Source organism: Sylvia atricapilla, chromosome 17 (assembly GCF_009819655.1).
Source record: "Sylvia atricapilla isolate bSylAtr1 chromosome 17, bSylAtr1.pri, whole genome shotgun sequence".
Lineage (NCBI taxonomy): Eukaryota > Metazoa > Chordata > Aves > Passeriformes > Sylviidae > Sylvia > Sylvia atricapilla.
The window spans coordinates 11,695,861-11,723,836 of NC_089156.1; the positions used below are offsets into that span (position 1 = coordinate 11,695,861).

The 27,976-nt window shown below is 43.2% G+C and overlaps 1 protein-coding gene across 2 annotated transcripts; it reads right to left on the bottom strand.

Annotated features, from left to right (window-relative positions):
- Positions 1 to 4,080: 4,080 nt before the first annotated feature.
- On the bottom strand, positions 4,081 to 27,826 carry MPHOSPH9 (M-phase phosphoprotein 9). Of its 2 annotated transcripts, XM_066331727.1 has the most exons (24): positions 27,628 to 27,826; positions 25,074 to 25,206; positions 24,690 to 24,840; positions 23,417 to 23,506; positions 20,043 to 20,533; positions 19,605 to 19,728; positions 18,853 to 18,943; positions 17,522 to 17,628; positions 16,986 to 17,108; positions 15,803 to 16,236; positions 15,058 to 15,216; positions 14,068 to 14,155; positions 13,050 to 13,265; positions 12,175 to 12,222; positions 11,744 to 11,808; positions 11,208 to 11,309; positions 9,514 to 9,651; positions 9,185 to 9,360; positions 8,307 to 8,471; positions 7,867 to 7,987; positions 7,448 to 7,551; positions 6,419 to 6,624; positions 5,985 to 6,053; positions 4,081 to 5,098 (listed from the first exon to the last, which is right to left on the bottom strand). In XM_066331727.1, exons 2-24 carry the CDS (start codon positions 25,178 to 25,180, stop codon positions 4,997 to 4,999), a joined length of 3,477 nt encoding a protein of 1,158 aa, XP_066187824.1. In that variant the 5' UTR covers positions 25,181 to 25,206; positions 27,628 to 27,826; the 3' UTR covers positions 4,081 to 4,996. The 2 variants fall into 2 exon arrangements, with proteins under 2 accessions (XP_066187824.1, XP_066187825.1); XM_066331728.1 differs by lacking the exons at positions 23,417 to 23,506; positions 24,690 to 24,840; positions 25,074 to 25,206; positions 27,628 to 27,826 and adding an exon at positions 22,742 to 22,837.
- Between the last annotated feature and the right edge of the window lie 150 nt (positions 27,827 to 27,976).

Consider the following 27,976-nt stretch of genomic DNA (forward strand, 5'->3'; position numbering starts at 1 on the left):
GGTGTGGGCACGGAGCAGGACTCGGTGCCACCGGCGGATAAGGAGTCCCACAGCCACTGATATTCTCACAGGCGCTCAAACATCCGCCTGTTCGAGCCCACAAAGACACATCTATTGCCACTGTCCTGCTCAGAGCTGGGCACTCACAGATTATGTCCTCAAAGACTGAAGACGCTTCCTGACATCCAATTTCCACTCGGCAGCTTCCAGACGCCCAGAGCACAGAGAAGATGGAAGCTCTTACTTTAGAGCAGGTACCAACACATTAAAGAAACTTTTTTTTCTTTTTTGCTTAAATACACGCTTTAAATCAACTTCACCTCAGCCGTGGCGTTTAAACACGAAATGTGACTTGTGCAGCTGACTGAGCAGGGCGCTCCTCTGAGGGGCTGCGGGAACGATGCTCCCAGGCTGAGCACATCCGTACTTCTGCTTCTTCAGCGGAGCAGGAGAGGCTGGGGAGGAGGTGAAGGAAGGGATTTCACCTCCCACAGCCGGGCAAAAAGCTGCAGCTGTTCAGCAGCACGATTTAGGAAGGGTTATTGGGGAACACCAAGCAGCACTCCTTCTGTCAAGGGATGGGGAGGCCGGGAGAAAGGACTGCCAGGCCCGGCAAAAAGAATCCCCTCTTGCAGCCCATCATCCAGCTAAGGAATGGGCGTTCTGCTTTCTCCAAAGGGAAGAATCTCTTGCTCCCGCTCCCGCAAGGAAAAGCACCGTTCCTAAGGAGCACGGCCAGCTCCCCATCACCACCCAGCAGTGCCCTGACACAGGGGGGTCTCGCCCCTCGAAAACTCACTGGTTATAGCCCCCTCAGCTATAACCAGTCAGCGGCATTTATCCTTTGAGGCTGCTGCGGCTCTCAGCCTTTTCTCCCTCAGGGAAGGGAGGCACCCCAGGAGCACCTTCACGCACGGCCAGGCCCCGTCCGAGGGGCTCCTGAGCCCCCCGCACGACACACCCTCCCCCGGGGGCCTCTGCCAGGGCCGAATTGGGCGAGATTCAATGCGGTACCCGAGGAAGGAGGCCGGGACGGAGCTCTCCCGGGGGCTGCCTCCGGCCTCGAGCCGTGACCACCCCGAACGCTCCGGGTGCCGCTCTGTCCGTCCCCGGGGCACGGAGCGGTGTGTGCAGCCCGCCAGCGCAGGGAGAGCCCGGCACGGACCCGGGCAGCGCGGGGCTGCGGTGCCATGGCCGCGGGGCCCTCCCGCTCACCCACTGCTCCATCGGGAAACTTTTACCGCCGCATCCCGGGCGAGGACGGACGGCTCGGCCCCACTCAGGCCGCGGCAGCCTCCAGGTGTCGGCCGGGACCCGCCGCGGCCCGCGGGGGCCGTTCGGCGTTACCGGGAGCGGCCCCCGCGCCGCACCGGCCCCTCGGCGGAACCGCAGCCGCCCCGCGGGCCCGGCCAGCCCGGTCAGCTCCCCTCGGGCCCGCCGCGGTTCCCGCCCGCGCCGAGGCACGGCCGGGCCGGCCCGGGGACCGCCAGGTGCTGGGACTCGCCCCGCCGCCCCCCGCCCGCCCTCAGCGCGCCCCGCCACGCACCGGCTGCTCCCGGCGCGGCGGCCGCGGCTCCCGCTGCTGCTGCTGCTGCTGCTGCCGATGCCGATGCCGCCGCGGCTCGGCGGCTGCCGTTGCCTACGGGTCGCTGCCTGCCGGCATGCCCGCGCACCGCTGGCATAATCCCCGGCGCGGGCGGGCCGGGCGCGGGCAGCTCCTCGCCCGCCGGCGCTGCCGCGGCGCGGGGACGGCGGAGGCGGGGGGAAGGCGAGGCGAGGCGGGCCCGCCGCAGCCGCGGGGGAGGAGAGAGCGGCCAAGGCGAAGAGCCCAAGGCTGGCACTGCCCTCGCCCCGCCGCGGGCACGGCGGCCGCGCGGATTTATCCGGCAGCACAGCCCGGCCGCGCACCGGCAGCACCGGGAGCCGCCACTTCCTTCCCCGCGCCGCTCCGCGCTCCCTCAGAGCCGAGGGCCGGGGGCGCCGCCTGCAGGCCGCGGTGAGGAGCGCGGGGCACGGGAGCGCCCCGCCGTGAGGGGACGGCGCGGGGGAGAGCGGGGAGAGAGCAGGGAAAGAACGGGGAAAGAAAGAGCGGGGAAAGAGCGGATGGTGGCGGGGGCCCCCGGGCCGGTTCCGCCGCTCCCCGCCCCGCTCCGCGCTCGCTCGGCCCGTTGGTGCCGGCAGCGCGGCCTCAGGACGGTAACGGCGCTTAGCGAGCGCTCGGCCCTCACCTGCCCCACAGCAGCGCTGCGGGCTCTTCCTTCGGGCTTTACTCTCTACAAAGCTTCGTGGGGAAAAAAAAAAATATATCTTCAAAAGTTCAGCGGTCGTTTTGTTCAGAAATCTCAGAAAAAAGACCCGGCGGTGAAATTTTACCGTTAAACCTTCGTTAGTTTCCTGCGGTTTGTTTTTCATTCGGGATGCAGCATCCCAGCGCTCCTTCCCTCGCTGCGAAGGCAAAATCCTTGCAGTTTGTTTTGTAACTTGCTCTCTGCACTGCCACGCTAAGTTGTGTGAGGCAGATAATGCCTAAACCTATCGATGCCACAACTTTGTTTCCTTTCTAGAGACGTGAACAAACAGAAGATCTATTTTCCGACGTTTACAACTCGGAGCTGGAGCTGGAATGTTTATTATGATAGAGAAAACTATGCAAGGGCAGACTGAGGCAGAGGAGAGCCTGGGGCGGCAGTCGGGACCTTGGAGATGTGGAAAGGTGATAAATGCCAATATAGCTGCGAGGTATCAGGTGAGAACACAAGAGGAAGATGGCTAAAGTCCTCCACAACAAGCTTCTCTGGTAATCTGGCAATCTTTATGTGTCCTCAAAGGGAAAACAAGGCAGTTTTCTTGTGTTAAGGGGAAGTTGAAAGGGATTAAAACCAAAAGGGCAATGTCCAGCAAAGGGCAGGGCCAGCGCAGCGCTGGTTCCCACAGTAAACGCTCCCTCTGTCCCAGATTTTGGTTTTTTCGGGGCTGATTTTCAGGAGCACTGAGCATCCAGGCCTCCCACTGATTTAATGTGGAACTGCAGAGCCTCTGCCCCTCTGATGAATCAGGCCAAAGGCACCACACTGAACAGGTCACACAGATATTTGAGAAGGTTGGCCTAGAAGTTTACTAAAAGCAACATTTCTACCCCCTCCTTCGGTGTTAGAATAGAATAGAATAGAAATAGCCTAAAGAGCTCCAACAGATGGAGGAGGACTTTTGATTAAAAAATAAATTCTGACTCACAATTCGGTTTTCTGGATGTAATAATAAAAAAATGAGTCCATGAATATGAATAGTGCCGGAGAGAATGGAGTGGAGATGAAGGGAGGTTACAAGGAGAGGCACTGAAAGAGCAGAGCTGATCTACCTACTTGTCTCTAATGTCTGTCAGGAAAATTCTCTGGTTTTGCTGTAGCACTGATGAAAGAAAACAAGACCATTACTAGAGCCATGAAATTTTCCTGTGATGGATTCCTTGGAAAAATCCCGCTGGCTGCTGGTATTTCTGAAGAATGCTTTAAAATTGTACCTATTAATAACAAAATAGTGGGAAAACTGCAGCTGAATAGAGCTAAGCAGGGAAGTAAAGATTCTTTTTTTCCCCTCCTCTCCACCCCTTCTAAGTAAAAATTACCAGTGAGAACATGGAATGCCATCAGAATTGTACATCTCTTTGTGGAGACTGGAAATTCATTGCAGCAAGTCCCCTCCAAACATTCAGACCCCATTTCTGCATTTTAGAGTAAAGGGGAAAATGTGAAACTCTCATCCTTGACTCCTCCCCAGCTCTCATCTTGCACTGCAAGCACCCCCAGGGCAGAAGGGGTTGCAAAAACTACAGAATTTTTGAAGACCATGCATGGGTTGTACAGTCCCTCATCAAATATCTTAAACCACAGCACTCTAAAATTAGAATCAGACCTTCTCAAGCTTCCTTTATGACAGCTATTCTGGCCCTATAATCACATCATTGGTGGCTAAACATCTTGAACAAGGACAGAATTTGAAACACACAATATGATTAAAACCTACATTATCGCTGATGTAATATCCCAGAGCCTATTACTGTACTTGGGCAGGAGGAAAGAATCTAATTAAAACTTTTATTTAATATTAAAATACAAACCAAAATATCAACGTTGGACAGTAATGCAACAACATGTCAACTGGCAAATAGGCATTTTGGGGTTTTTTTTTTCCACCGAGAAAAATCTGTTTTATGTTCACAAATACATGAAATGTACACGAACACAGAACACTGGCACAAAACCCAGTCTGGCACATGGAACCAGTGACTTCAGGTGAGGAGTTCCAGTCCTGGAGTGTCAGCTGGAGCTGAGTTCTTCACTGGGAGACAGGAGGCTGCTGCCAGGTGAATCCTGGGACTCACAGTATGGAAACACCCCTCACTGTGACTGCTGGGAGACATCAGACAAAGCAGAGGAGGATTTCTGCTGCCCCAGCCAGCCACAGTGCAAGTATTGCTCACAGTTGTCACAAAGAGAAACACCCATGTTAAAGGTTTAAATTAAAAGGATTTACCACGGAACAGAGGTTCTCTTTAACACAGGTAATGCATGTTGCTTTTTGTATTAAAGTTCAAAATCTCCTCTTGGCCAATATTTACATCACACCATAAATATTTATAAAATGGTGGAGGAAAACCGAGTGCAAAAGGGTAACACTAACATTTTTTTTTCTGAAAACAAGCTGCCTTTTAGTTTCTTATTAGAAATTGAGTATCACTATTTAAAAATAATTAATATTTCTAAAAATATTACAATACAGGATAAACATTGGTTTCTCAGGTGTAACAAAAATACATTTAAAATAGAGGTGGCTGTTTGAAGTACAAAATATTGCTGTTTGTAAAGGGTAACATGGCTGCAAAACTACTTTTCAGGGTTTATAAAAATACAAAACAATTTGCATTTACTGAGTGCATTGTTATATATTAGTGCAAAAAAAAAAAAAAAAAGGTATATTTGCAATCAAGGGAGAACTGTCAAAGATTTGCAGAGGTTCTTAAAACATGAAATCTTTTCAGAGTCATTCGTATTAACCCCAAATCTCTGTTAATTCTTTCCAAACGATCTTCCAGGGCTTCCTAAAAGCAAGAGTTAAAAGAAAGAACAAAAAGCATTAATAATATATCATAGAATCCAATGATCCTTCTAAAATTAGGAAACTGCTAGCATTCCTATATTCCTGGTATTCTTTTTGAGGCCTTAGGAGCATTGTTATCACCCAAAAACCAGAGCCAGACCTACAAATTTGTCACGTTATTTTTATGTATTTGTTGGCTTTTTTAACATAAGATTTACAAAACTCCATGAGAGAAACCTGACAAAAATTAGGACAGGCTGATAATTAGGGAAGAATATTTAGGAAAGAGCTGATCACCATAGTGAGTGGCACTATTGATTTAGTGGAATGTACTTTTAATTTCAAATTGGTAAATTGATAACACACCCTGGGATGACAATTTAGGAAATGTTGAAGGCTTTGCAGAGACCTCTAAAAGACAACTTTGAGACTTGTTTTTATTAAAAGAGTCTGCAGAGCTTTTCCACAGAAAGCACTTCCCTGTATTCCACCTGAATCAGTTATTTTTACCTTCTTACTTTCTTCTTTGTACTTTCAAGGAGACAAAACCCAACCAAACAAAAACTAAACTTTTCAATTTCTCCTCTCTGCAGCTTCAGGGATCTATTTCATTGTCACTGCATTTTGTTAATGCATTGCCTTTATCTCCCTCTCAGTGTTAGCACAAGAACAGACTCTTCTTGCAGTAATTTGGCAAAAAACCGCATCCATTGTACAAAAAACAGAAGATATTAAACAATATAAAAGCATAACATAAACCCCAAAAAAACCAATATAAAAATTCCCACAGTAATCACACTCACTACCCAGAGGATCTTTCCTCTACATTATGTATCTGCAATTGTGGAAGAACAAAAGAGAACAGTAATAGACAGAAGCTTTTTCACCTGATTTAGTCTCGCTTGCAAGGTCATTCTTCCACCAGAACAAGGGATTCTGCTCAGTGCAGCCTCAATCTAATAACAGAAAACACTTCAGCTGTAAATTAGTTTCAAGAGCCAGTATGAGCCTTCCTAACTCCTCTTACAGAAAAAGAGAGGTGAGGTGTATGGATTACAGATACAAGTGTTCTTTGACACCACAGTACTGTGCCAACCCCCTCCCACACTGTGTTTGTGCTACAGTGGCTCTCCTTTAATGAATTTAAGGACAGGGAAGGACTGCAAGTAGAGAAGGGAAGAATAAAGGCACGTTCCTGATGTGCCACTCAAGTTGTGGATTAATTTCAGCCATGCATTCCATGGATGAATGGCTCCATCCCTCACCTCTCGTACGACAATTATGATTTGTCACAACTTGAAAACAAAAAAATAATCTTTGCCTGTTGCTTTTCGTGAGTCAGCTCATCAAAAAGCCTCTCAGTTTCAGCCAGAGTTGTGATCCTTGCTGTGTACTTGAAGTCTTCCTCACAAGGTGATTGCACTGCCTCGTGTCTCTGGCTCCTCTCCTCCCAAGCTGCTGATTTCTTCATTCCATTACTGACAGATTCAGTGCAGGAGCTGTGTCTGACACCTGAATGCTGCCTTCCTATCAACAGAACAGGGGTCTTTTTATTTGTTCTGTAATTATCTGGGAAGCTGGTACACAGGACAGAAAAAGAAACTAGTGACAGCACAAGCAGTGTGGTTTTGGCAGTGCATGAACCAAGGAGAGGGACAAGCAAAGCCTCAGTCCCTTGCCTTGAACAGCTTCCCAAAGGAATGCAAAACATTTGTATAGGTCATCTTCCATGTGATCTTTGAAACACAGCATATTTTTTTGATAACAACCAGATTCCTGTGTTGTACTAATTAGGAATTACTTTTACTGGTACATTTCTAAATATCACCAAGCTGACTTGGTTGTCATGCAAACACCAGTCTAAATAAGAGTGTGGATAAAATAAAAAAGCAGAACGTTGTGGCAAGGATTACAGAAGTGAGAAAAGCTCAATCAGTTTAAAAAAACCCTGAAACAACTGGTTTTATTAGTTACTCTTTGCTGTCCATAATGCAATGTTTAGCAATAGAATTTTATTAGTATGACTCTGTATACATCTTAATACAGACCTCACTAAGATATGCATTGGATAACTGAGTTAAGCAGAAGGAAATGTATTGCCTTTCTTTCCCAATCTAATTATTTTTCTTGTTCCACTGTGTTTGTGCACACACACATATACATAAAAATAAAATACTGTAGGAACAGGAGTCCTCTGTCTACAGGAATAAGGCAAGATTTAGAGGATTTTTAAAAGTTGGACTTCAGAGAGTAAAGAGCCAGCTTTCTAGTTAAGCAGCTAGAACTTTTCACTGTGGGAAGAATTGTGATACAAAATAAAGAACAGTTTCCCTCCACTTTGACAGATTACCTTCTACATCATCTAGTGAGTGAAACTGGAGCCTTTTCCTTGGAGTATTGTGCTGTAAAGTAGAGGCAGCACCAGTTTCCAGGTCATCCAGAAGTATATCAAATCTACAGAGCAGAAAACACACAGTAATTATTTGTTAGAAGTCATGTATCAAGCAATACATTATTTTCTACTTTTTCACCTTTTGATTGAATAATCAATTTTTTGTTTAGAAGACAGTAAATCTTCTAAATCCTGTTCAATAATTCTAGATTTTCCTTGCCAGATTTTAAAAAGAACAACTTAGCTTCATATTCAGGAATCTTCATGACTCATTTTCAAGGACATTTAATGAACAAGAAACAGCAGCATTAAGGCTGGATAAACATCCTGCTGCTGTAAAAACGATCAGAACACAACTGTATTCACCAGGCTCACACCTTGTCACTGTGTTTTCATTTCTGCTGAGCAAATGGCTAAATCCAGGAGAGAGGTTTTCTTTTGGAGATCGTTTTGGGCTGTATGTCACAGACACTGGTGCCAACATTATCTCTCTTCTTGCTGCAAAAGACAAAAGTATGTTTATCTACCTCAAACTCCCCAGTGCAGTACCTCCCACTCATGTGCTTACAGCTTAAAAGAATGCTCTTCAAAGCTGTCTACGTGTTTTATCTAAATTAGAAGAGAAGTGCATCACAACATGGAAAAACGAAAATAAACTTCGAACTCTCACATATTCTGTGATTACAGACATGGGAGGGGTTTTCAGACTGTCAGAACAATGCACAAATCCTGTCCCTATTATTCCATCTTCTAGAGCAGCCTTTCCTGATTCGATTGTTTTGGAGTAAGACAAAGCAAAGCTGAGAAAAGCACTGACTGGGAGTGTTGGATTTCCTGTTTGCAGGAGGCAGGGACGATGACCTCTGGCCAGAGGGGGAGCTGAACCTTTTGGGTCTGTGCTGCTCTTTCCCTTTCTCTGGAGATCGGTTTGCAACCAAAGAAGTCTCAACAAACCCAACAGTCTGACGTCGAGTTGATGGCTCTAATTAAAAGAAAGAAAGTCGTTATATTAATCAGTCTTTTTTTTCAACACAAAAACTCATAAACATTGCCCTGAACTGAGCTTTTTTTTCTCCCTCACATCAACGTCTTTGTGCTGTTTGCTCAAGTATCTCTTCTTACTCATGGAACAGACAGTTTAACTCATGAAAAAGGGTCGTTGCAGTGTGTGAGGGAGAAGTTATGCTGAGAAACAGTTTAATAGAGAAACAGTGGAAATCAGGACAAAAGCATCCTTTGGGAAAGGCTGAAGGACCTGCCTGAGCCCCAGAATATTGAGCTTTTAAGAAAGACTCAGTATTTTCTCTAAATCAGCATTGTTAAAAAGCTCGGGGCAGTCCCACTTCCTCAATTCCATTCCCATAAAACACCATGGAAACTAAAATGGATGTACAGCAGCCAGAGCTTTGTTAGGGCTCCATTAACTGTTTATAAATACCAAGATATTCTTAGAAAAAGGGACATTAACTAGTCTTCAGCTTGAGACCAAACAACAACCTCTGCAATCCCCCTATTCTAAACAAATCCCTTAGATATCTAACTTTGAATTTTCCTGGAGAACCCCACAAGTTTGCATGCTAAAACTGTTTTTATCCCATCACTGAAGACTGGTGGCTGAGAATACCAAAGCCAAAAGACATGCAAACAAAGAAAAGCCAGTAAAGACACATTCAGGAATATAAAAATGAGAATTACTAGCTGGTGAATCTTCTTTTTCTGTCTGTGTACCCCCATCTTTAAATATTTTTCCTTCTTCAAGTTCTTTAAAGGCTTTTATAATTGGTGCTTCTGACATCTCATTTTCTTTCTTTTCTATTGTATTTGTTGAAGAATCTTCCTGTGAGGAGTCTTTCTCAGGAGGAGAATGGTGCCTTAAACAATGTGAGGTGGTGGAAGGAAAAAAAAGAAGACCAAGTTTTTTATTTTATTTTATCTCATATCCCCAAACACGAACAGAATAAACAAAAAAGTGGAGAAATTTAGTTGATATTTTAGTTCAGTTCAGATTTCAGAAACCAACTCACCTAGGAGGAATGTAGGTTTCTTCCAGCCTGTTGTCTTTGGAGCTTTCCTGGCCCTCCAAAGGCTGCCCAGTGAAGATGGAATATTCAGCTCCTGGGATCAACCACTTTCGCCTGCTGACATCAGGAGTTCCCAACTTGCTGTGGGAATAAAAAGCTTCAAAATTATCAAAGGCTTTGGAGTTTGGGGTGTTTTTTTTTGTTTGTTTGTTTCTGTTTTGTTTTTTTAAGAAGAACCTGCAATTTATTCCGGTAAACAGAAAGAGATATACAATAAACTTGTAAATACTGTGGAAAAAATATCTGCATTTTAAAACATGCTTGTAAAGTAAAAATAGAATATTTGGAGGGAAAAAAAAAACATATGTTGAGGTTTCAGTCTAAATTACACAATATGTTTAGAATGCAGAGCTCCACAAAGATCCTCCTGTAATTTAATGCTGCTTACTCAGACCCAGGTTTGGGTTGCAAGCAGATCTCAACTAATTAAATGAAAACATTTGGTGGAGATTACTGCAGTAGTTCAGAGCATCTGATCCCAGCTTTCCTTTGGACAACAATTACCAGAGAAAGAAAAAAGAAAAAAACAAAACACCAAGCAAAAGCCAGCATTGATGACCCAAGGGTGATAAATATCAACTGGTAAGCATCAATTAGTATATCATTATCTTGAGATATCAAAAGAGAAATCTGATTTCCATACACAGGCAAGCAGATAATTAGGAAAGGAGGGTTTTGTTTACCCAAGCTATGAACTATAGGCACTATTCTGTAAATCCATCCTGCTGAGCATTCAACTGGAATGAGGCTTTCCTTGAGCCTCTGGGATCAGTTAGGGACAGATTAACTTCTAAATCCATTTTGGCTCTTACATCCCTGATGGACACGGTCTGCCATGCCCAGGCCTTCTTCTTTCTGATCATTGTTGAGGGGGTTTGGTTCATAAATATTAAAAGAGCTCTAAACAGAAATCTGTCTCTTGAATATATTAACACATCAATTATTTCTGGCTTTGTTATTTTCCAAATTCAAATCTCCCCAAGATCCTCCTGTTCCACACATCCAAATGGACATCCCCAAATCACATTCATTGTCATTTTGGGCCCCACAGCATCAGTGCTGAAATGGGAGAGACACTGAACAGGCCATCACTGAGTAATAAAAACCAGAGGGGGACAAAGCTTTTCAGGCCTTTAAAACATAAAATTATCCTTGAAAACAAACAAAACCAAGGCACAGATCAACTTGAATTTCTTTAAGATAAATTCCCAATTCAAACCAGAGTGTTCATTCTCACTGAAGTTCCACTCTACTCTCAGGATACCTGTACAAACTCTATTTAGAACCCTCCTGAGCAGGAATCAGCCTTTCAAACCAAGGACACACCAAGAAAACCTCCAATATCTAACTGGACTATCAGATTGCATTCCCAAGATCTTTGTGAGGTATTCAGTGAGCAGTTGAGACCTAGCAAACACTCACTTGGGAGGTGTAGGGACAGTTTGCCAAGTCAGAGATACATCAGCCAGAGAATTTATTTGGGTTTAATAATTTCTTGGCACATCCAATCTCTGGATTACGTCACATGTTTAATCCAGCTCAGGCCATGGACTGACCTCATCTTGATCCATTTTTAGCCAAGACATGTTAAAAGCTATTCCAAAACACGTTGTTTTCATGTTTTAATCTTCACTTACTTGGCACAAGAGGTTCCCAAACGATTTTCACTTATATGGCGAAGTTTCAGGGCATTTTCGTGTTCCACCTGCTTGAGCTGAGCTTCAAGTTTTAAAATTGTCCTTAAAAAGATGCATTATGAGATTATTTAAATGGCATAAAAGAAACATCATAGTTCTTAAGGAGTTTTTGCTCCTTTTTAGTCAGATATTCTGGATGAAGCAGGAGAACAAGAGCAACTGCTGCGTTTCTGTCTATGCATCTCTATCTAAATATGGATATAAATATGCATTTGAATTTAAGTTAAATAAATCAGGTAATCTGACCAGAAAGACAGGACCAGGTGGCACTGCTGTGGAAGCAGAGGAAGTAGGAAAAAATGCATATCCTAAATTAATGAGATTTTTAGTTTGTACCAGTAGCACAAAACAACACGAAATGCTTCACAAAATGTAATTAAACTTGAAAGATCTACAGCCCTCACACTCTGGGAGGTGATGTTTAGGCCACAGTTTGTATTTCATATTGTTAAAACAATAGCAGGTTTCACAGTTACCTTTTCAGATCAGAAATCTCCGTGTTTGCATCAAGCAATTTGTTTTCAGTTGTATTTAATGTATCCTACAAGGACATAAAGAAAAATGTAAAAAGCCCAGTACAGTACAGAAGTGCATGAAATAAAACCTAAGTAACTCTACATCAGTCTTGAAAACAATACATCAATTACACCTTCCTATTTCAAAGGGTCCATTAAATTTCTCTGGCTTTGACTTTGCAGTATTTTTGCTGTCTATGACTGGAAAATAAGAGATTGCAGTTTCCTTCCTTTTCCCTCCAGGACTCTGAAGGAGGAAGTTATCAGTAAAGATAAATATGGAACTCTCTGTTTGAGCTTTTTCAAAATATTTAAGTTAATTCAGCTAATTCCATGGAATATTATCACAAAATTTGCATGTCTGGGTTTTTCATTATCCACTGTGTGCCTACCTTTACTCTTTCATGTTCTTTTCCAAGGGACTCGTATTCCCCTAAAAGCTAAAACAAAACAAAAGAACACCAACCCACAGTGAGACCACAGTCAATTAACAGTTTTGTTGGCTGCTGTAAAATCATCTCAACAGCTTGGCTAACACATGCAGAAGCACTACAGGGGATACAAAATGTACTTTAATAGTATTTGTTAAGTTCCTCTTATCATCTTCTAATTGGAACAAAAAGTTATAGACAGGACAAGAGGGGACAGAGCCACTTACAGAATGTATTTTTAATTTTCAAACTACTTGTCTCTAAAGAAACTGAATGAATGAACCAGAAAAATTCCTCAGTGACTTTAAAAGTGACTTTGTCTTTTGAAATTCCAATTGTAAAAAAGAAGTTAAAGCGTGAAGTAGCTGTTCCAGCTAATACCCATTCTGCCAGTCCATTTAAATGTTCCATAAAGCTCTTCCTGAAGATTCTGAGGAACAATTCCTTTGATTCAGTCTAAAATCATACACAATGAACAGTTTTGGGATGAGGAATGACAAGTTTAGTCCATCTTCAACAAGCTTAAGAGAGGAAAAATTACTTCCTAAAATAATTTCACGTAGTATCTTCAACTTAGAGGAATAAAATTCCCAAGACGGACTTTTGCAAGGGTTACCACATCAAGTACAACACTTTCTGCCTTAAATAATTGTTTTAAAATATCTTTTAGGTCCACAGTGCCCCCTCAGCACCCAGCCTAGTAAAGAGTGAGCTGAGGAATTTCTCTTTTCTTGTTGTGCCTTAAAGACTTCCCAGCCATAAACTCAGAGTATTTTTCACACCCAGGACTTGCTGTCATCCCCCTGCCGACACCACCCATCCATTTTCTTACTCACGTTTTGAAACATTCTGTTTTCTTCCTGGAGCCTTGTGTTTTTGTTGTCAGATAACTTGTAAGCCTTCTCAAAAGCCTCCTCCAGCTCCCTGAGCCTGGATTTCAGGCGGCTGATGGTGTTGTCCTTCTCCTTGTGGGTTGTGCGCATTTCCTCGAGCCGCTCCTGCAGGACTTTGGAATTGTCACTGATGGTATAGAAACGTTCTCTCCAATCTGCCTGGAGGACAGAGAACATCCTTTAGAATGTTTAAAACATTCCTATTCTCTGGTAGATTATTTATTTCAGTTCAATGAATTACCTTAAAATCACCAGCACAGAAAACAAGGGTACACCTGGCCATGAACTAAATGAGATTTTTGCCTGTTTGACTTAGAAAGAATGAAAATGAAGACCAAACCCATCAAAAATGTATTTATTTTACAGGATTATAAAATCTGGAGGTGAGGCCTCCAATCCATCTGATTGACTTACTTCCCAGCATGGAAAAATGTCTAAAGAAGGTGGAATTAGTCTCTGCAGGTGTCTAAATCTGATGACAATTCAACTTCCATCAGAGAGTGTCCTGGTTTTTGACTAGTAAATGCCTTAATTTATGCACAAGCAAACAGGTCTGGCCTAGCTGGAAAAACTGCAAATACACCTAAAGAGAGTATTTTTGCTCCAGCATAAGTGAGATTTCTTTTATCACAGCTTTAATAAGAAAGTAATTAAAACAAAATAAACAAATTAAGAAAATTTAAAGAGAAACGTGATAAACCCATCACAGTATTTCACTCTTGGACTTTGTTTGATCCCTGCTAACCTGGAAAAAAGTTCACGAGCAAAAGTGATGATGATTCAAGTAGGGAATTCTAAGAAAGTCACTGTGTAACATGTGGCCTGATGTTATAGATTAAGGGGAAGGTTGAAAGGTTAAAAATAAAATAAGTATGGAAACACTGATCAGCTTATTAATGAAAAAGCTCATTCCTTTAGCCTTTTATTTTAAAAGCAACTTGATTTAAGAACATATACTTACCACTTGCTTTTCTAGCAGATTATTCTTATTTTCAAGGGCCTTTATGCGAGCACTTGCTTCATTCAGAGCTGCATCTAACTGGTCACACCTGTTTAGAACATAGAGATTGCAGCAATCTCTTGATATTTTCAAATAAAAGATCTACATTTTAGAGGCTTTTCTCCTTCCTCAAGCCTCCCCATGAATTTTGCTGTGATGTCCTCCCACATTTTTCAGCCCCTGCAGTGTCTCTGCTCAGAAGGGCTGTGGTGGCCTGGGGTGAGAAGGAAACTGAGAACACACGAAGTTTGTGCAGTATTTCAGCTGTCTAAATTTGGTTTAACTGGCAATAATGATACAGAAATCACATCAATACTCTCTGTACAGCAAACACTCAAGCTGTAGATAATGGAATGCACAGCTGGGGCACACAGACTGCAGGGTAAAGTCACCAGTGAACTCAGGACTGGTCCTGTGTCACCTGTGGTTGTGACATGAAGGTGCAGGAGGATGATGGTCACCAGTGTGGCAGCAGAGCAGAGTCTTCCAACACAAATCATTCCATTACAAATTGCTCAGGAGCACCTCAGTCTGCCAGCCACTCCTGAGGAAAGCTTGCACCGGCTCCAGAAAAAAACAGGTCAAACTAGAACTGAGGTCCAAATGCCACATTTTATGGTCTAACAATAGTGAGCTGATCTTCAAAGAAACATGGAAGTGTTTGAGTTGGAAGGGACTTTCAAGCTCATCCAGCTCCAACCCCTCTGCCATGAGCAGGGACCTCTTCCATGACATGAAGCATCTCAGAGCCCTCTGAACCAGGGGATGGGGCAGCCACAACTTAGCAACTGCATTACACAATGCAAAATTCATATTTAACAGGCAAATATTAGTATCATAGGTGCATGAAATCTTCAGAACTGAAGAGGGACATAAACCGTTCGAGATACTCCAAACAAAGATACTCAGCCTTTAAAATATAAAGAGCAAGACAAGAAGGACAAACAGTACCTGTCAGCAAGGCTTTGATTGATTTTCTTCAGGTCCTCAGATGCAGCAGTTCTATGGCTGGACTCCAGCTGCTGTTTTAAGCTCTGGATCTCAGAGTCATAGTAAGCTCGTAGATCAGCGATGTGTCGAGCGTGTTTTTCCCTCAGGTTCTGCCTAATCCTATTTTCAATATAAGAATTTAAAAAAAAAAAAATTCCAGCCATCCACATGATCATGCACTGCTGGATTCATTTGTACATAATGAACCCAGCATATAAATGTCTCTTACAAAGCTCTATTTGCATTCAAGCCAAGGCAGAGAAAGCTTTGTCATCTAAGGCAGGGAATTCTTCACATTAATAGAGATAGATATTATGATTATTATATACAAATAATAGATACAAACACAACATAAAGCTTTACTTTTTTACAAGCCCTCATACATGGAATAAATGCCCTGTCTGCTTGTCCATGTGCAAATCATCAGAGCTTCAACAGTGAATGGAGGATATTTATTTTTCCTAAGTACAGTAAATTCTGTGTTTCTCTGCATTTGATTCCAGAGAGGAAAATAACCTCCCTCTCAGAACTTTGAAATTCTCTGCCTAAATTAACTCCCTCACACAGCCTGTAAGGGAAGGATGTATTTTTATTTTTATGCATAAAGAGAACTCACATATTCTGTTTGATTTACTACTATTGTTTCATTCCTTTCATAAGAGTACCAAACTTCTCACTTTAAAAAAAAAAGAAAAAAAATACTTACTTTGACATGACCACAGGATCTTCAACAGATGCCACTGAAAGGCTGTAATCTGGCAAACTGCTGTCAGCACACTGAGTAACAGAAGATGGAGTTAGAGTCAGTGTTTCTTCCTCCTCAGTGTTGACTGAATTACTGTCAGCATCCCTGTATGGCACTGGGAAGGGAGAGCTGGCCCTGTTTTCACTCTGGAACGGGCGAGTTCTCCACAGGTCCAAGTGCACAGCTCTGCTGCTGGCAGGGTGTGTTGGAGAATCATCTAACTGAGATGAATGACTTGTCTGTGAGAAAGAGTCTGTGTCACAATGACTGGGAAATCCAGGCTCTGCCATGGAGTCTGGAGAAAAGGGAGTAGAGTCTTCAGGAGAACTGAAAAAACAGCGTCCCTGGTTCTGCTGGCCTGGTTTCATGTGCAGGGTTGGGTCCAACGTCAAGACCTAGGAAATAAGTCACATTGCTGAAAAACCTGTGATTTAACTCCATTTACAAGAACAAAATTGATCTAAAGGCATCAGTAAACCATATAACATCCTGCAGGTATTATACTGAATTAATTATTACAATCATTTGGAAGTGACAAATAAAATGAAGGCACCTTTGACACTGAAATGACATTCCCAACAATTGTAACTTGAGTTTCTAAGTCTCCATTAATAAAGAACATATCCAAGATCTGTAACTTTCTAGAAAACCTCTGAAATTTCAGTTATGCAACCTGAAGGACTGTGATGTTTGTTTGTGTGTCGAAACAACAACTTTGCAGGGTTACAAAAGCACTTCATCAATTACCTAAACAATACAGTCACATTACTGGGTTACCTACAGGACTGAGAGCTCTATAAAGAAACAGATAAAGAATAAAGAATCATTTCCACAACCTGTGCCTGTGCTGTTCCATGGAATGAACTGGGAAAAGCCTGCCACTGCAGCTCCACGTGCAGCTCTGCAGCTGCAGCCCCAGCAGCAGCAGATCTGTCCCTGCAGCATCCTCAAGGTTGTGCAGCAAAGGTGCTCCTCTGCTCAGGCTGTGCTTAGAGGTTCTTTCAAGCTGGATCCTTTCCCAAGCTGCCTCATCCCTCAAAGTGCTGTTCCAGCATAACACTGGAGGTGGCAGCAGGGGCCAAGCCGTGTGAAAACAGCCCAATTTATCCTCAAATCACAGGTGAAGTAAAGAAATTAATGTTACCTCTGGTGGGTGACTTGGCTGGGAAGAAGGCATAAAACTCTGGTCTGGCATCTGCTTGTTTTCCCTTTGTCTTTTATGATAAATATCCTTCAGTGATGACAACTTCCTTTCATCAGAAGACAACTTCAACAGGCAAAATTGCTACATTACTTTTTCTGAACACAATCCTCCGCCCCCAGTAGAGAAAAGCAAGTTCTGGGGTGGGTTTAGCCAATAAAGCAGCTCAGAACAGGCAGCTTTATTCAATGCACTCAGCTAAAAAAGGGTTTTTAACAAGGCACACACACCTTTAACATATTAGTTAGTCACTTCTCTCCTATACACAGTTTCTTTTGAATGACAAAATGTCAGTAAATTCCAAGTGAGGTGAGTGGGGTACAGGAATAAAGAAGAGCCAGGGCAGGAGGAAAGACTGAGATAACAAAAGAATTCTCAGACAGGATGTAACTTCTGGAGGGCTGGTTCTCTCCATCACAGGCAAACAGCAAAGAAAAAAAGCAACTACATGACAACTTTTAAACACGTACAAAGTTTACCTGAACTGGTGATGCTTTTGTGGAGAAAACACCAGGCAACTCATTTCTATAATTCTCTGGTAAAGTGTGATACATCTCCTTTTCATCTAACTTCCAGTATGAAAGTCCTGATAAGAAAAAAAAATACCAAAAGAAAATTAAAATTACAGATTTCAAGCACGCAACTATAGAACAAGAATCCAAAATTCATTAGTAAAATGTTATTTTTGTCAGTAGTAAGAATGCTGTATTAGTTATTTGCAAGGATGTCATTAGAGCATTTGTTACTGGGCCAGGAGTTAGAAACATCTCAATGCAAAGCACAGGCAACATAATCAGTCTCACATCACACAGCACCAGCAACAAAAGCTATAAATCAGTTAAAACCCACAGATTTGGAGTTCAAGGGGCAAATCCTCATTTACCACAAAGTTAAATTTCTAATGATTCCAGTATAGCATTTAAAACTGGTACCACCCAAGGAATAATCCCAGACAGACACTTGATATTACAAACTCTTCAGTTTGTGCAGCACTCTGTAGCATGCAAAAAGACAAACCACCAGGACTAAGAGGGACGGCACAAGAGGAACAGACACAGCCTCAATCCCACTTCAATTTCTTAAATGTGTCCCTCTCTCAGTGGCTTGTGAAGAAGCAATAATTATACACAGTTTGCAGGGCTGCATCTCTGTGCCCCTGTTTGTTACTGAAATGATTCCACCCTGTTATGATCAAAATATGTGAATTAGTTGTCTGGCTTTGATTAAAAAAAAAACAAAAAAAACCCACAATCCCCAAACCCATCTAAACCCACCAACAACCACCCCTCACATACACCCCCAAAACAACAAAGCCAAATCTTATCAAAACACAAAAAAGCAACCCTCCCTCCAAAATTAAAGAATCATCACATTACACACTGCATTATTTTGTTCTTGTCTATTCACACAATTAAAGAATCATGCCCTTGCCTTACAGGAAATCTGCCTCTATTACCATGAGCTCCTGTAATTACCACACCATTGATGCTAATATTTCATACTCTACCGTGATATTAACAGTGATTCCATTATGAAAGAGTTTTAAACACGAAGTTCAGCTTTAAAATGCTGAGAAATGTGGGAAAAAACCCTCCCAACTGCTGCATGTCCTACATCTGCCAGCAGTGATACACAGGAGCTGCCATCAGGTTGAAAACAGGAGCAAGAAGCAGAATTAATGCTCTAGCAAAGCTTGTCAGTGCTTAAATCCTCCTCACCTCCCTGAAGTTATTGGAGATGCATTCCAGTAAGAGTTTTAAAAATGAGAATTCAAAAGAAAGGGAATTTAAGGATAAGAAATTAACTATACCTGAAGCTTCTGACACGACAGAATTTGGACTTTCCTTGGGTTGATTGAGGTAAAAAGTGTATGGTGGCAAAGCAGCATCAGTAAGGTTTGTCTAAAATTACAATGGAAAAACAAATTCAGAAGGAAAAATCACAAGGCAAGGGAAAAAAAAAGCAAGGGTATAATTTTTAAAAATTGCACATAAATGTTATTAGTCTTTTTAAGCAAAGAGATTAAATACACTTATACAGCATGAGCCAAACCTACAGAATTTATATTGAGGGTAATCATGGCCAAAAGTGGAAATAAGCTGAGCCACATAATTAAACTGGTATTTCCTAAGACATGTGCCTGTGTTTTTGTCCTGAGGAAAGTAGTTAATGCCTTAACACACAAAGAATCCTGTGTGCCAGAACAGGCATCACCAGCTGAAATCAAAGATCCTTCAAAAATTACAGGGCACAATAAATTACCGTGACATGAAACCTCAGCTGAGAGTGTGGCCATTATCTCTACAAGGAGAGAACATGTGCCACTCAGGGAGGTGTTAAGATAAAAATTAGGCTACCAATAAAATAAGCCAAAATAGCTCTGTGCTATGTGTGGAATGATCCAAGAAGTAAGCTTTGCCCACACAAACTTTAACTATATGAATGGGAACTTAAATGCTTATAATATGGAAGTACATACTGAATGAGAACATGCTGTAAACTCTGAAAAAATACTGGTTACAAGCATTAGAAAAACATAATGAAATTTAAAAAGAGACTTACATTCTCAAGTGGCAATCTCTTCATTCTCTCATTTTCTTGCATAGAGTTCACACCCCCTTGATCTGCAGTTACTCTTTTTGGTTGGGTTTGTTTCAGCTTTTGTGCCCATGACGTCAAAGATTTACTAGATTGTAAGAAACACACACACACCCCTTAAGGTATTTCCCCTAAATATATCTACACCAGCTTACATAAAGAGATTTATTACATAAATAAATTTATCTATCAAGCAGCAGAACATCAAGAGGTTCCATTCAACTCAGACATGTTCTCAGTGACCATCAGCTTTTACTGAACGGGGGTTGCTTATAATCAATTAATACATTTGGAAAGTTTATTTACCTGGGTTTTTTTTTTTCCTCACATTGATGATCCTCATCAGCTTTATGTCCAAACAACTACTTTTTAATTAACACATTTGGAAAGCTTATCACTCACCTGGCTTTTTTCCCACATTGATGATCTTCATCATCAGCTTTACGTTCAAACGCCGCGGGAGAAGCTAAAACGTCACTCCTTGCCGCTGAACGATTTTCCTCCGGTTTTTTTACTAAAAGTTCTCTTTCATCGTGGACGCTGTCTGCATCCCCCTGCAGCCCTGGCCCGAGGGCAGTTTGCTCCGTGCAGTCCCTGCTGTGGCCGGGCTGGGCAGGGCTCAGCTCGGAGGCAGACAAGGAGCTGTAGCCGCTGATGATCGAGGCCTCGCTGCCCGCACATTCCTGCGGCACCTCCCCGGCCCCGGGCTGCGCTTCCCCTTCGCTGGGTCTCAGCTGCCTCACCAGGCTCTCCTGCTCCTCAAAAGCCTCCGAGCTCATCCCCATGGGGCTCGGGAGGGAGGGAAAGGTGTCGGTGAGCAAAGGCCGGCTCCTGCCGGTGCCCCAGGTGCTGCTCTGTAACCTCACCAGCTGCTTTATCTCATCCTGAATCAGCTGCACAGGGGAAAAGGCACAATTCCCATGAGCTCCTGCCACAAATCACACTCCTATCCTGATGCATCTTCGATTCATGTTGTTAGTGGGAGATTTAAGAGTATTTATTCCACACAAGTCAGAATTTTCATGTGCAGACATCTCATGCATAAAGTAGATAAATACATACTGTGCATAACAGTCAAATGTCCATGGGAACAATCCTTAATTCCATGCAGTGAATTACGAGTCTCAGTAGTCATTTATTCATGTAAAAAACATGCATGAATGTATTCACTAATTGCCCTCAGAACTACAGTTACCCACGAACCAGCTAAAGCAATACAAACTATCCAGCTGTTTGGCTAAACTTAGGTTTGCAACACTCTTTCACTTGGATATACATTTTTAAAGACTGCAAGGATGCTTTAATGGCAGTATTTAACCATTACTCGATTATGAGAATAGGAATAATGTACCTCTGCAAGATAATTGCATAAAACTCGACTTTAAAAGCCCCAATTTAGATATTATGCTGTTAGGTTCATATGGTACAAAGTTCCACCTTTTGCTTGTTTTGGTGTCTGATGGAGAGGAGCAAACCCATAATGGAGCACTAGATTTAACAGGTCACTTACTCTTGAGTCTACAATGTCTGACAAGACTTATTTCAGTATATTAGGTAATTTTTTTAAGTTTTACAGTTGTGCACTGGCAATACTGAAACAGCTCTGAGAAATAATTAATGCTTTTGCCAAGGGCTGTGAAGAGATTTCACATTTGTGCCTGTGGCCAGCACTTCTGCAGAGTTCTACTGAGATTACTGAACTGCAGGAGCACACAACTCTTGCACACGACAAGACAGAGCATAGAATTGTTTTCAAGAACATATTTCAAACTAATTCCCTCAGGAAAGAAAGAAGAAAAAAAACTTGCAATAATTTGAAGAGCACGGAACTCAAGTTTTTTTCACAGAACTACAGTACATTACTCACATGTGAATAGCAACTGGAGAGCACAAATTGAACAAAAAAGATTTATTCTCTCAAAGTAAGAAATAAAAAAGAAGACTTAATTTCAGAGGAACCGACATGTAATGCTAGTCAGGATCAAGCCTCAGACTTTTGATTAACTTGCAATAAAACAAACAATTGAATTTCAGTTCAGCCTTTCTCTGCCAAAAAATAACAAACAAAAAACTTGGGATGAAGTTTCCTTCCACTACAAAGTTTTGTGTTCTGTGAATGGTTTCCATCATGACTGCAGCAATCATTTGTATTCTAATTCTGTGATCCAACTGTCGGGAAGGTAGGGAAGGGAGAACAGAAGGGAAAGAACAGAATTGGAGCGGTGGGAAAGATCAGATTCACTGCTGACATTTAATCTTTGTCATTAATACCCAGTGCAAGAAAAGTGAAAGGCTCCTCTTCCAATTAAATTGCATTTTTACTTCTTTTTGCATAGTCACAAATAACTGCAAGAGATGGAAAAAATGGGGGGAAAAAAAATGTGCTTTCTACAGCTTTGGGATTGTAATTTTGTTTTTAAAATCTCTTTGATAAAGTCTGATTTGGGATGATCCATAGCTGGTGACAGCTTGTCCCTGGCACAGTTATCTTTTATTGTACAGATCACTTAAGCCAAGGGCTGACCCCACTGATTCCAAAAGGAACTCGAGGCCTTTTTATCCCCATTCTCACGTGGATGGAGATTTTGAAACCCAGCATGGAGCAAATCTTATCTCAGAGTCATGTCAGTGCTGGTGCACCACCTTGCTTTCCTACCACAAAAAGCAAATTACTATTTTTGTGTCTTTTTATTACTCTGACTAGAATGTGTGGAGTTGCCTGTGTTTCAGTGTTTTCACTAGGCACACCAGTGGAAGTTTGGAATAGCTCCATCTATTTTATTTAATGCATTCACACAACTCAGTTACAGCTGGTTTTATATTTAGTGTGGCAGCCCATGCAGTGAGCAAGTCCCTGCTGACACCACACCCTCAGCTCTTCCAGAGGTAGCCTTTCCTATTAAAAAAAAAAAAGACACAAAACCAACAAAGCCAACACAATGGATTAGTAAAGACCATGATCAGCAACAAGTGAATCAAACCACTACAGTCAGAGGAAGGAAAAACCAGGGTAAGGAGACACAAAAATAACAAAATGGGAGGGAAGGGAGAAGTGGGGAGGTGAGGCAGGAGAAACAGGAGATAGGAGAAAAGGACAGTACCTCTTGGAAATTCAGTTCAGGAACTGCTGATTACTACTAGTGTGGAGGGCATCAGGAAAGGGAAGGGAAAAACAGCAACCAAAATGGTGAAGATATTGAGCATTATATATTTATAGTATTACTGTCTGTTATATATACACATCACATTTCTTCTGTTCTAATGGATAAATAGGGTTCAGCAAAAATAGCAACCTTCACGTGGGTTATTTTTTCACTCTTAGAAAGGAAACTGTTCAGCTGAAGGTGGAATAGGTGTTCAGCTATTACAGTGATGGTTTTCCTGGGCTATATATACTCTCTGCATGAGGGGATGAGAAGTTGTACAACATTTTTTTAATGAAAAGAAAGCTATATCATCTCAAAATTAGAAATTATACAGTCTAACAGTTAATAAAAACCTTGTGCCTACAAAATCCCATTATCACGTGAGCATTCTGAACCAACTGTTTGTGAAAACAAAATAATTAAAAACAATCCACCAATCACCCCTGAAATGGTTCCTAACAGTTACTTTGTTAATTAGCCAAAGCTGTCTCAAATATGCATCCTTTAAACAGCACTCCAGTCATCCACTCCCATTAAATGCCTCTCTGCATTGTTTTGGAGGAGCGTGGGGTTGGAGGGAGAAAAATAATCCTTCAGCCTTATCTAGCTCCATGAACAGCCATTACTTACTTGGATTTGATGGTGGAACTGCTCTTGCTGGGCATTTATTTGCTCCTGGCATTGTTTTTCTACCAGTCTCAGTAGCTGTAGCCACCTCGCCTGTTAAATCACAAAGTAAAATAATCAAAGCACAGAAATATTGCACCTCTTGCCTTTTTTTTCTCTCTACAAACAGTTGTGCAGTCCTGTCCTTGGGTGCTGACATAATGCAAAGCTGAGTGACAGCACTGTGGTTGCCCACCTCACAGCACATTCAGCCCCCATCATGCCAATCAATGGAAAATAAAAGTAGGAGCAGCTGCCAGCAAAGAACAGTTAAATTCTGGAAAGGTTGATTCCAGTCCCATTAATTACAGGCAATTCTAAAAACTGAGAATTAAACACCTTTCTGTCCATCCACTTCAGTAAGAAACTCCTCCCCTCAGCAATCCAGCTAAAGGCCATGATGCATAATCATGTCATGGAAACTAAGAGAGAATTTTTTAATAAATCAAATATAAAGCTCTTCTGAAACGTGGCAAAATCTGATGTTTAAAAACCCTTTGATGCTAATGTTTATGGAGCCTGGTGCTTGAAGCACAGGACACGGGACACAGACATCAATATTCTGTTCCTGGAGGTGTTAAAGAGGACCCAAATTAAGCATCTGTCAACACACACTTGGATGGATCCCAGCCAGGAAGCTCAAAAATCTGCAAGAACAAGCCCATGGTGTGGAAAACTGATGTTCCTTATGATGACTAAAAATAATGATAACATTTAAAATACAAAAGGACAAAAAAAAATACTCAAAGAAGTGTTTGGGAGAATTAGTTCATTCAAACCACATCATTATTTTTGCACTGGTTGAAATCTGGAAAGAAACTAACTACGCATCTTTAGAAATGGATTATATAAATAAGTCAGGTAAAACAGAAACGTTTTTAGAAAAAAAAGCCTTTTAATTTCTACGATCACTTCAGATCAGTCTGATGTGATACAGTTTTAATGGTTGAAATTTTTCAGTTCAAAAACTTGCTATCTTTATTGCAACTTTGGGAAAAAACGTTCAGATCTACATTATAAAACACTGAGCTATAAAGATAAAATATTGTAAACCACTAAGATAAAACTGCAGTAAAATGCAGGCAGCTGATTAGTTCATTTATTGTACAAAGATCTGTCCCATCATTAGGAATAAACACAGATCTTGCTGCTGAATTGTATCATTAGATTTTTCTTCTAAAAGGCAAAGCAAATACATTAATACCACATGTTTAAAATAAACTTGAATGTCAAATACCTCACAGTTCCTCACAATTTCTGAGTCAGCATGGCCAATGTTCTGGATATCTTGCATAAAGGAGGCAAGCAGCTCAACAGAACCAGGCTTTAGTGAGGACCTGGTATTCCCTGAGTAACCAGAGACTCCATTGGGATTGGATGAAGGACTCCTAGTGAAACACAAGGAAAAACAGGTCAATTATTTATTGTGTCAGGTGTGCAACACAATGGCCCAAACAATACTAAGCTGCCAGAATGGAATTATACACTCAGTTTCCATTACGACTCTCATCATACTGAAATAAAAATTTCACCTTAATACCAGTATTACTGTGAAGGCATGCAAACTAAGCAGAACCAAAATAATAAAAGTATTTGTTAGTGCTTCCCTTCAGCACATTACCTGCTGGAATTAAAGTTACAGGCAGAGCTGTGGGTGTTTCTGACATCAGAGTCTGCAGAGGACAAAGGGGTTTCTTGTACAGAATTCACCACATCGCAGTTTTCCATATCTTAGTCCCAAATGTGACATTACCCTGAAGACACAGAGAAATAAGCATCACTCTTTCTCTTTAAAAAAAAAAAAAAAATTTACTTTATTGTGTGAAGAAGCAGAATTGGAACTGAAGAGACAGTTGTTTCAGCCAAACCACCCCAGAAAGTGCAAATATTCCACAAATACTCGCTCCCTTCTGCTGTGCCACCCCTGCAAACAGGTGCTGCTCAGTCAGCCTTGTGCCTGCTGGGCCTCCCACAAGTCCAAGAGATTCCCAATACATCCAGATCGGGCTGGAAAGGATGTCTGAATGCAAAACATTCCAGGTAAAACAGCGTTTTCAGGGTCTGATTGGTTGTTTTTGTTAAAATCTGGGCCTCCACAGACCATGTGCAGCGTGTGAAATCTCCTGTTATCCATGCATTTAGATGTGACTGAAAATCTGAACCTCCACTGGAAGAAACACACCAAAAAATAATAAAACTGAGACCAACTGAGTTAGACTGGGGTCGATCAATTCTGCCATTTCTGCGTGTGATATTTGGCTTACTTTTTCCCACAGATCACTTGCTTCATTGTTATTATGTAACAGCAAATCAGAAAGCTTTGAAATGGCTTCCAGCTACATCTCTGACCAATTAATAAAACAACAACAAAAAAAAGGAGTCAAACAGGAATCCCACAGTGGTTGAAACTGCAGCTGGTTAACTGAAAGCATCATAAATAAATAAATAGAGAATACTTGGGCCACAGTCTTACAGCACTCAAAGCAGACTGGGTGTAGAGAGACTAAAATGTTCTTTTAAAATGTTCTTCCAGTTTGCATACTTTCACTAAGGAAACCCTTGAAATGCATTAATTAATCAGTTCTTACATAGGGCTTATTTCAGCGTGTTCTACACCCTGGTGAATTCAGCCTGTGTTCTAACACTGAAGAAAAACCTTATGATCATTTCAGGGATGGAGAGCAAAAAGAGACATTAAGAAATAACATCTTGGTAGTGTGATAATGCCAAGAATAAATTCCTTCTGCCTTAAAAATGCACACCGCCTCCAAAGCATGACCATTCCTCTTTACAGGCTTTATGGAGTTCACAGATTCAAGGTTTTATTATTTACAAGTGCATAGAGATACATCTGTAATAGAAGTATAAAATATTTTCACCAGAAGGAATTTAATGGACAACTGTCCTATTTTCTCCTGTTTTACTGGAGCCTGCCTGGCTTCAGCAGAAATGGTTTTTTTGGGTACTCACTCACTATCTCCTCTGGGTAGGGCTGAAAATACCAGAATTGGAAGGAGGTTATCACAGACACACACATCCCTCCGGCAGAGCTTCTTGGGATAAGGAAAAGAAGAAGAAAAACACGGCTTTCTTCTTTCCCTAGAGGTCAGCAGCCTGCAGAACTTGCAGGTTATCGGGCTGCTGAGAGCTGAGGCTGGCAGTGTCACCGGAGCAGGGGATGGGGCTGCAGCAGTCACCCCGAATCCCAGGATGGAATCATGGGTGGCCTATCTCAGCAGCACAGCAAATGGGTGGGACTTAGCTGTGACACAGGCTCGTTTCATAACCTCATTAGAAGTCTGTTCTCGATAAAAAAAAAAAAAAATACTAGTGAGCTGTAAGTGTGCTGCGGGAGCGCTGTCATCCATCGATCCCACAGCACAGCGCGGTCCTTGTACGGCCACGGAGCTGCAGAAAGGGGCACGGTTGGGAAAAAAGAAACAATCCCCCAAAAAAAAACAAGCTGCGAGGTGTTTTTAACTCAGGAATATCGGCGCTGATTTCGGCGCAAACAACGCCGGCGCCAGCGCAGACAGACAGACTGAACAGTGAGGTTCAGCATCGCTTCCTGAGCCAGAGCCGGTTCCTTCCGATCCCTCGCAGATCCCTGAGCGGTGTCAGGGAGCCTCGGTCCCCTCCCGCCGCCAGGGCCCATCTCCCCACGGAATCGAGGGACCCCCAGAGGGCCCAAAGAGCCCCGGGCTCGCAGCGGCCCAGGCTGTCCTCAGGAGCCGCCCGGGCCCCAAGAGCTCAGCCCCCGCAGGGACCCCTCGCCACGTCTGCGCCCTCGGGGCCGCCTCCCATCAGTCTGTAAGCCCCTCCCGTGCGCTCACAGGCGCCGCGCTCCCCGCCGCTGTCCCCAGGCCCCTCACATGTCACCCCTCACTCGGCGCGGCCCCTCCGCGGTCCCGTCCCTTCACCGGCGCCCCCTCAGCGGCTCGGCTCCGCCCCGCTCAGGCCAAGCCCCGCCCCCGCGCCCTCATTGGGCGGCCGCTCCTCGCGCTCCGCGGTGTTGACAGCGCCGCGGTCCCCGATTGGCGGCAGCGCCCGCCAGTCTGCGGGGAAATGGGCGGAGCGTCGGGGGCGGCCTCGCGGCTCCGGGATCGAGCGCGGCGACCCGGCGAAGCGCGGCGGCGCTGCCCCTGCCGGCTGCTGTGGGGCCGCTCGGTTCATACCCGCATCGCAGGGAGCCCACGGCGCCCGGCAGCCGCCACCTCCCGCGGCCGTGAGGCGACAAACAGGCGCGGCCCTGCGCCGCCCGCCCGGCGAGTGGCGGCCGAGAGTTTCGAACGTGGGGACGGGGATAGGGGGCGCTCCGCACTGAGGCCGGCCCCGTGATTGGCCGCCTCGAGCGCGCGCCAGCCCGCGCCTCCCGCGCTGATTGGCTGCGCGGCAAAGGCCGCGCGCCGCCGCCAGGGCATTGGCGCGCGCCGCCGCGCCGTTCCCGGAGAGAGGCGATTGGAGGGCGAGCGCAACTCCCGCCTCCCTCGCGCAGCGATTGGCTAGCTCATATGCCAATCACCC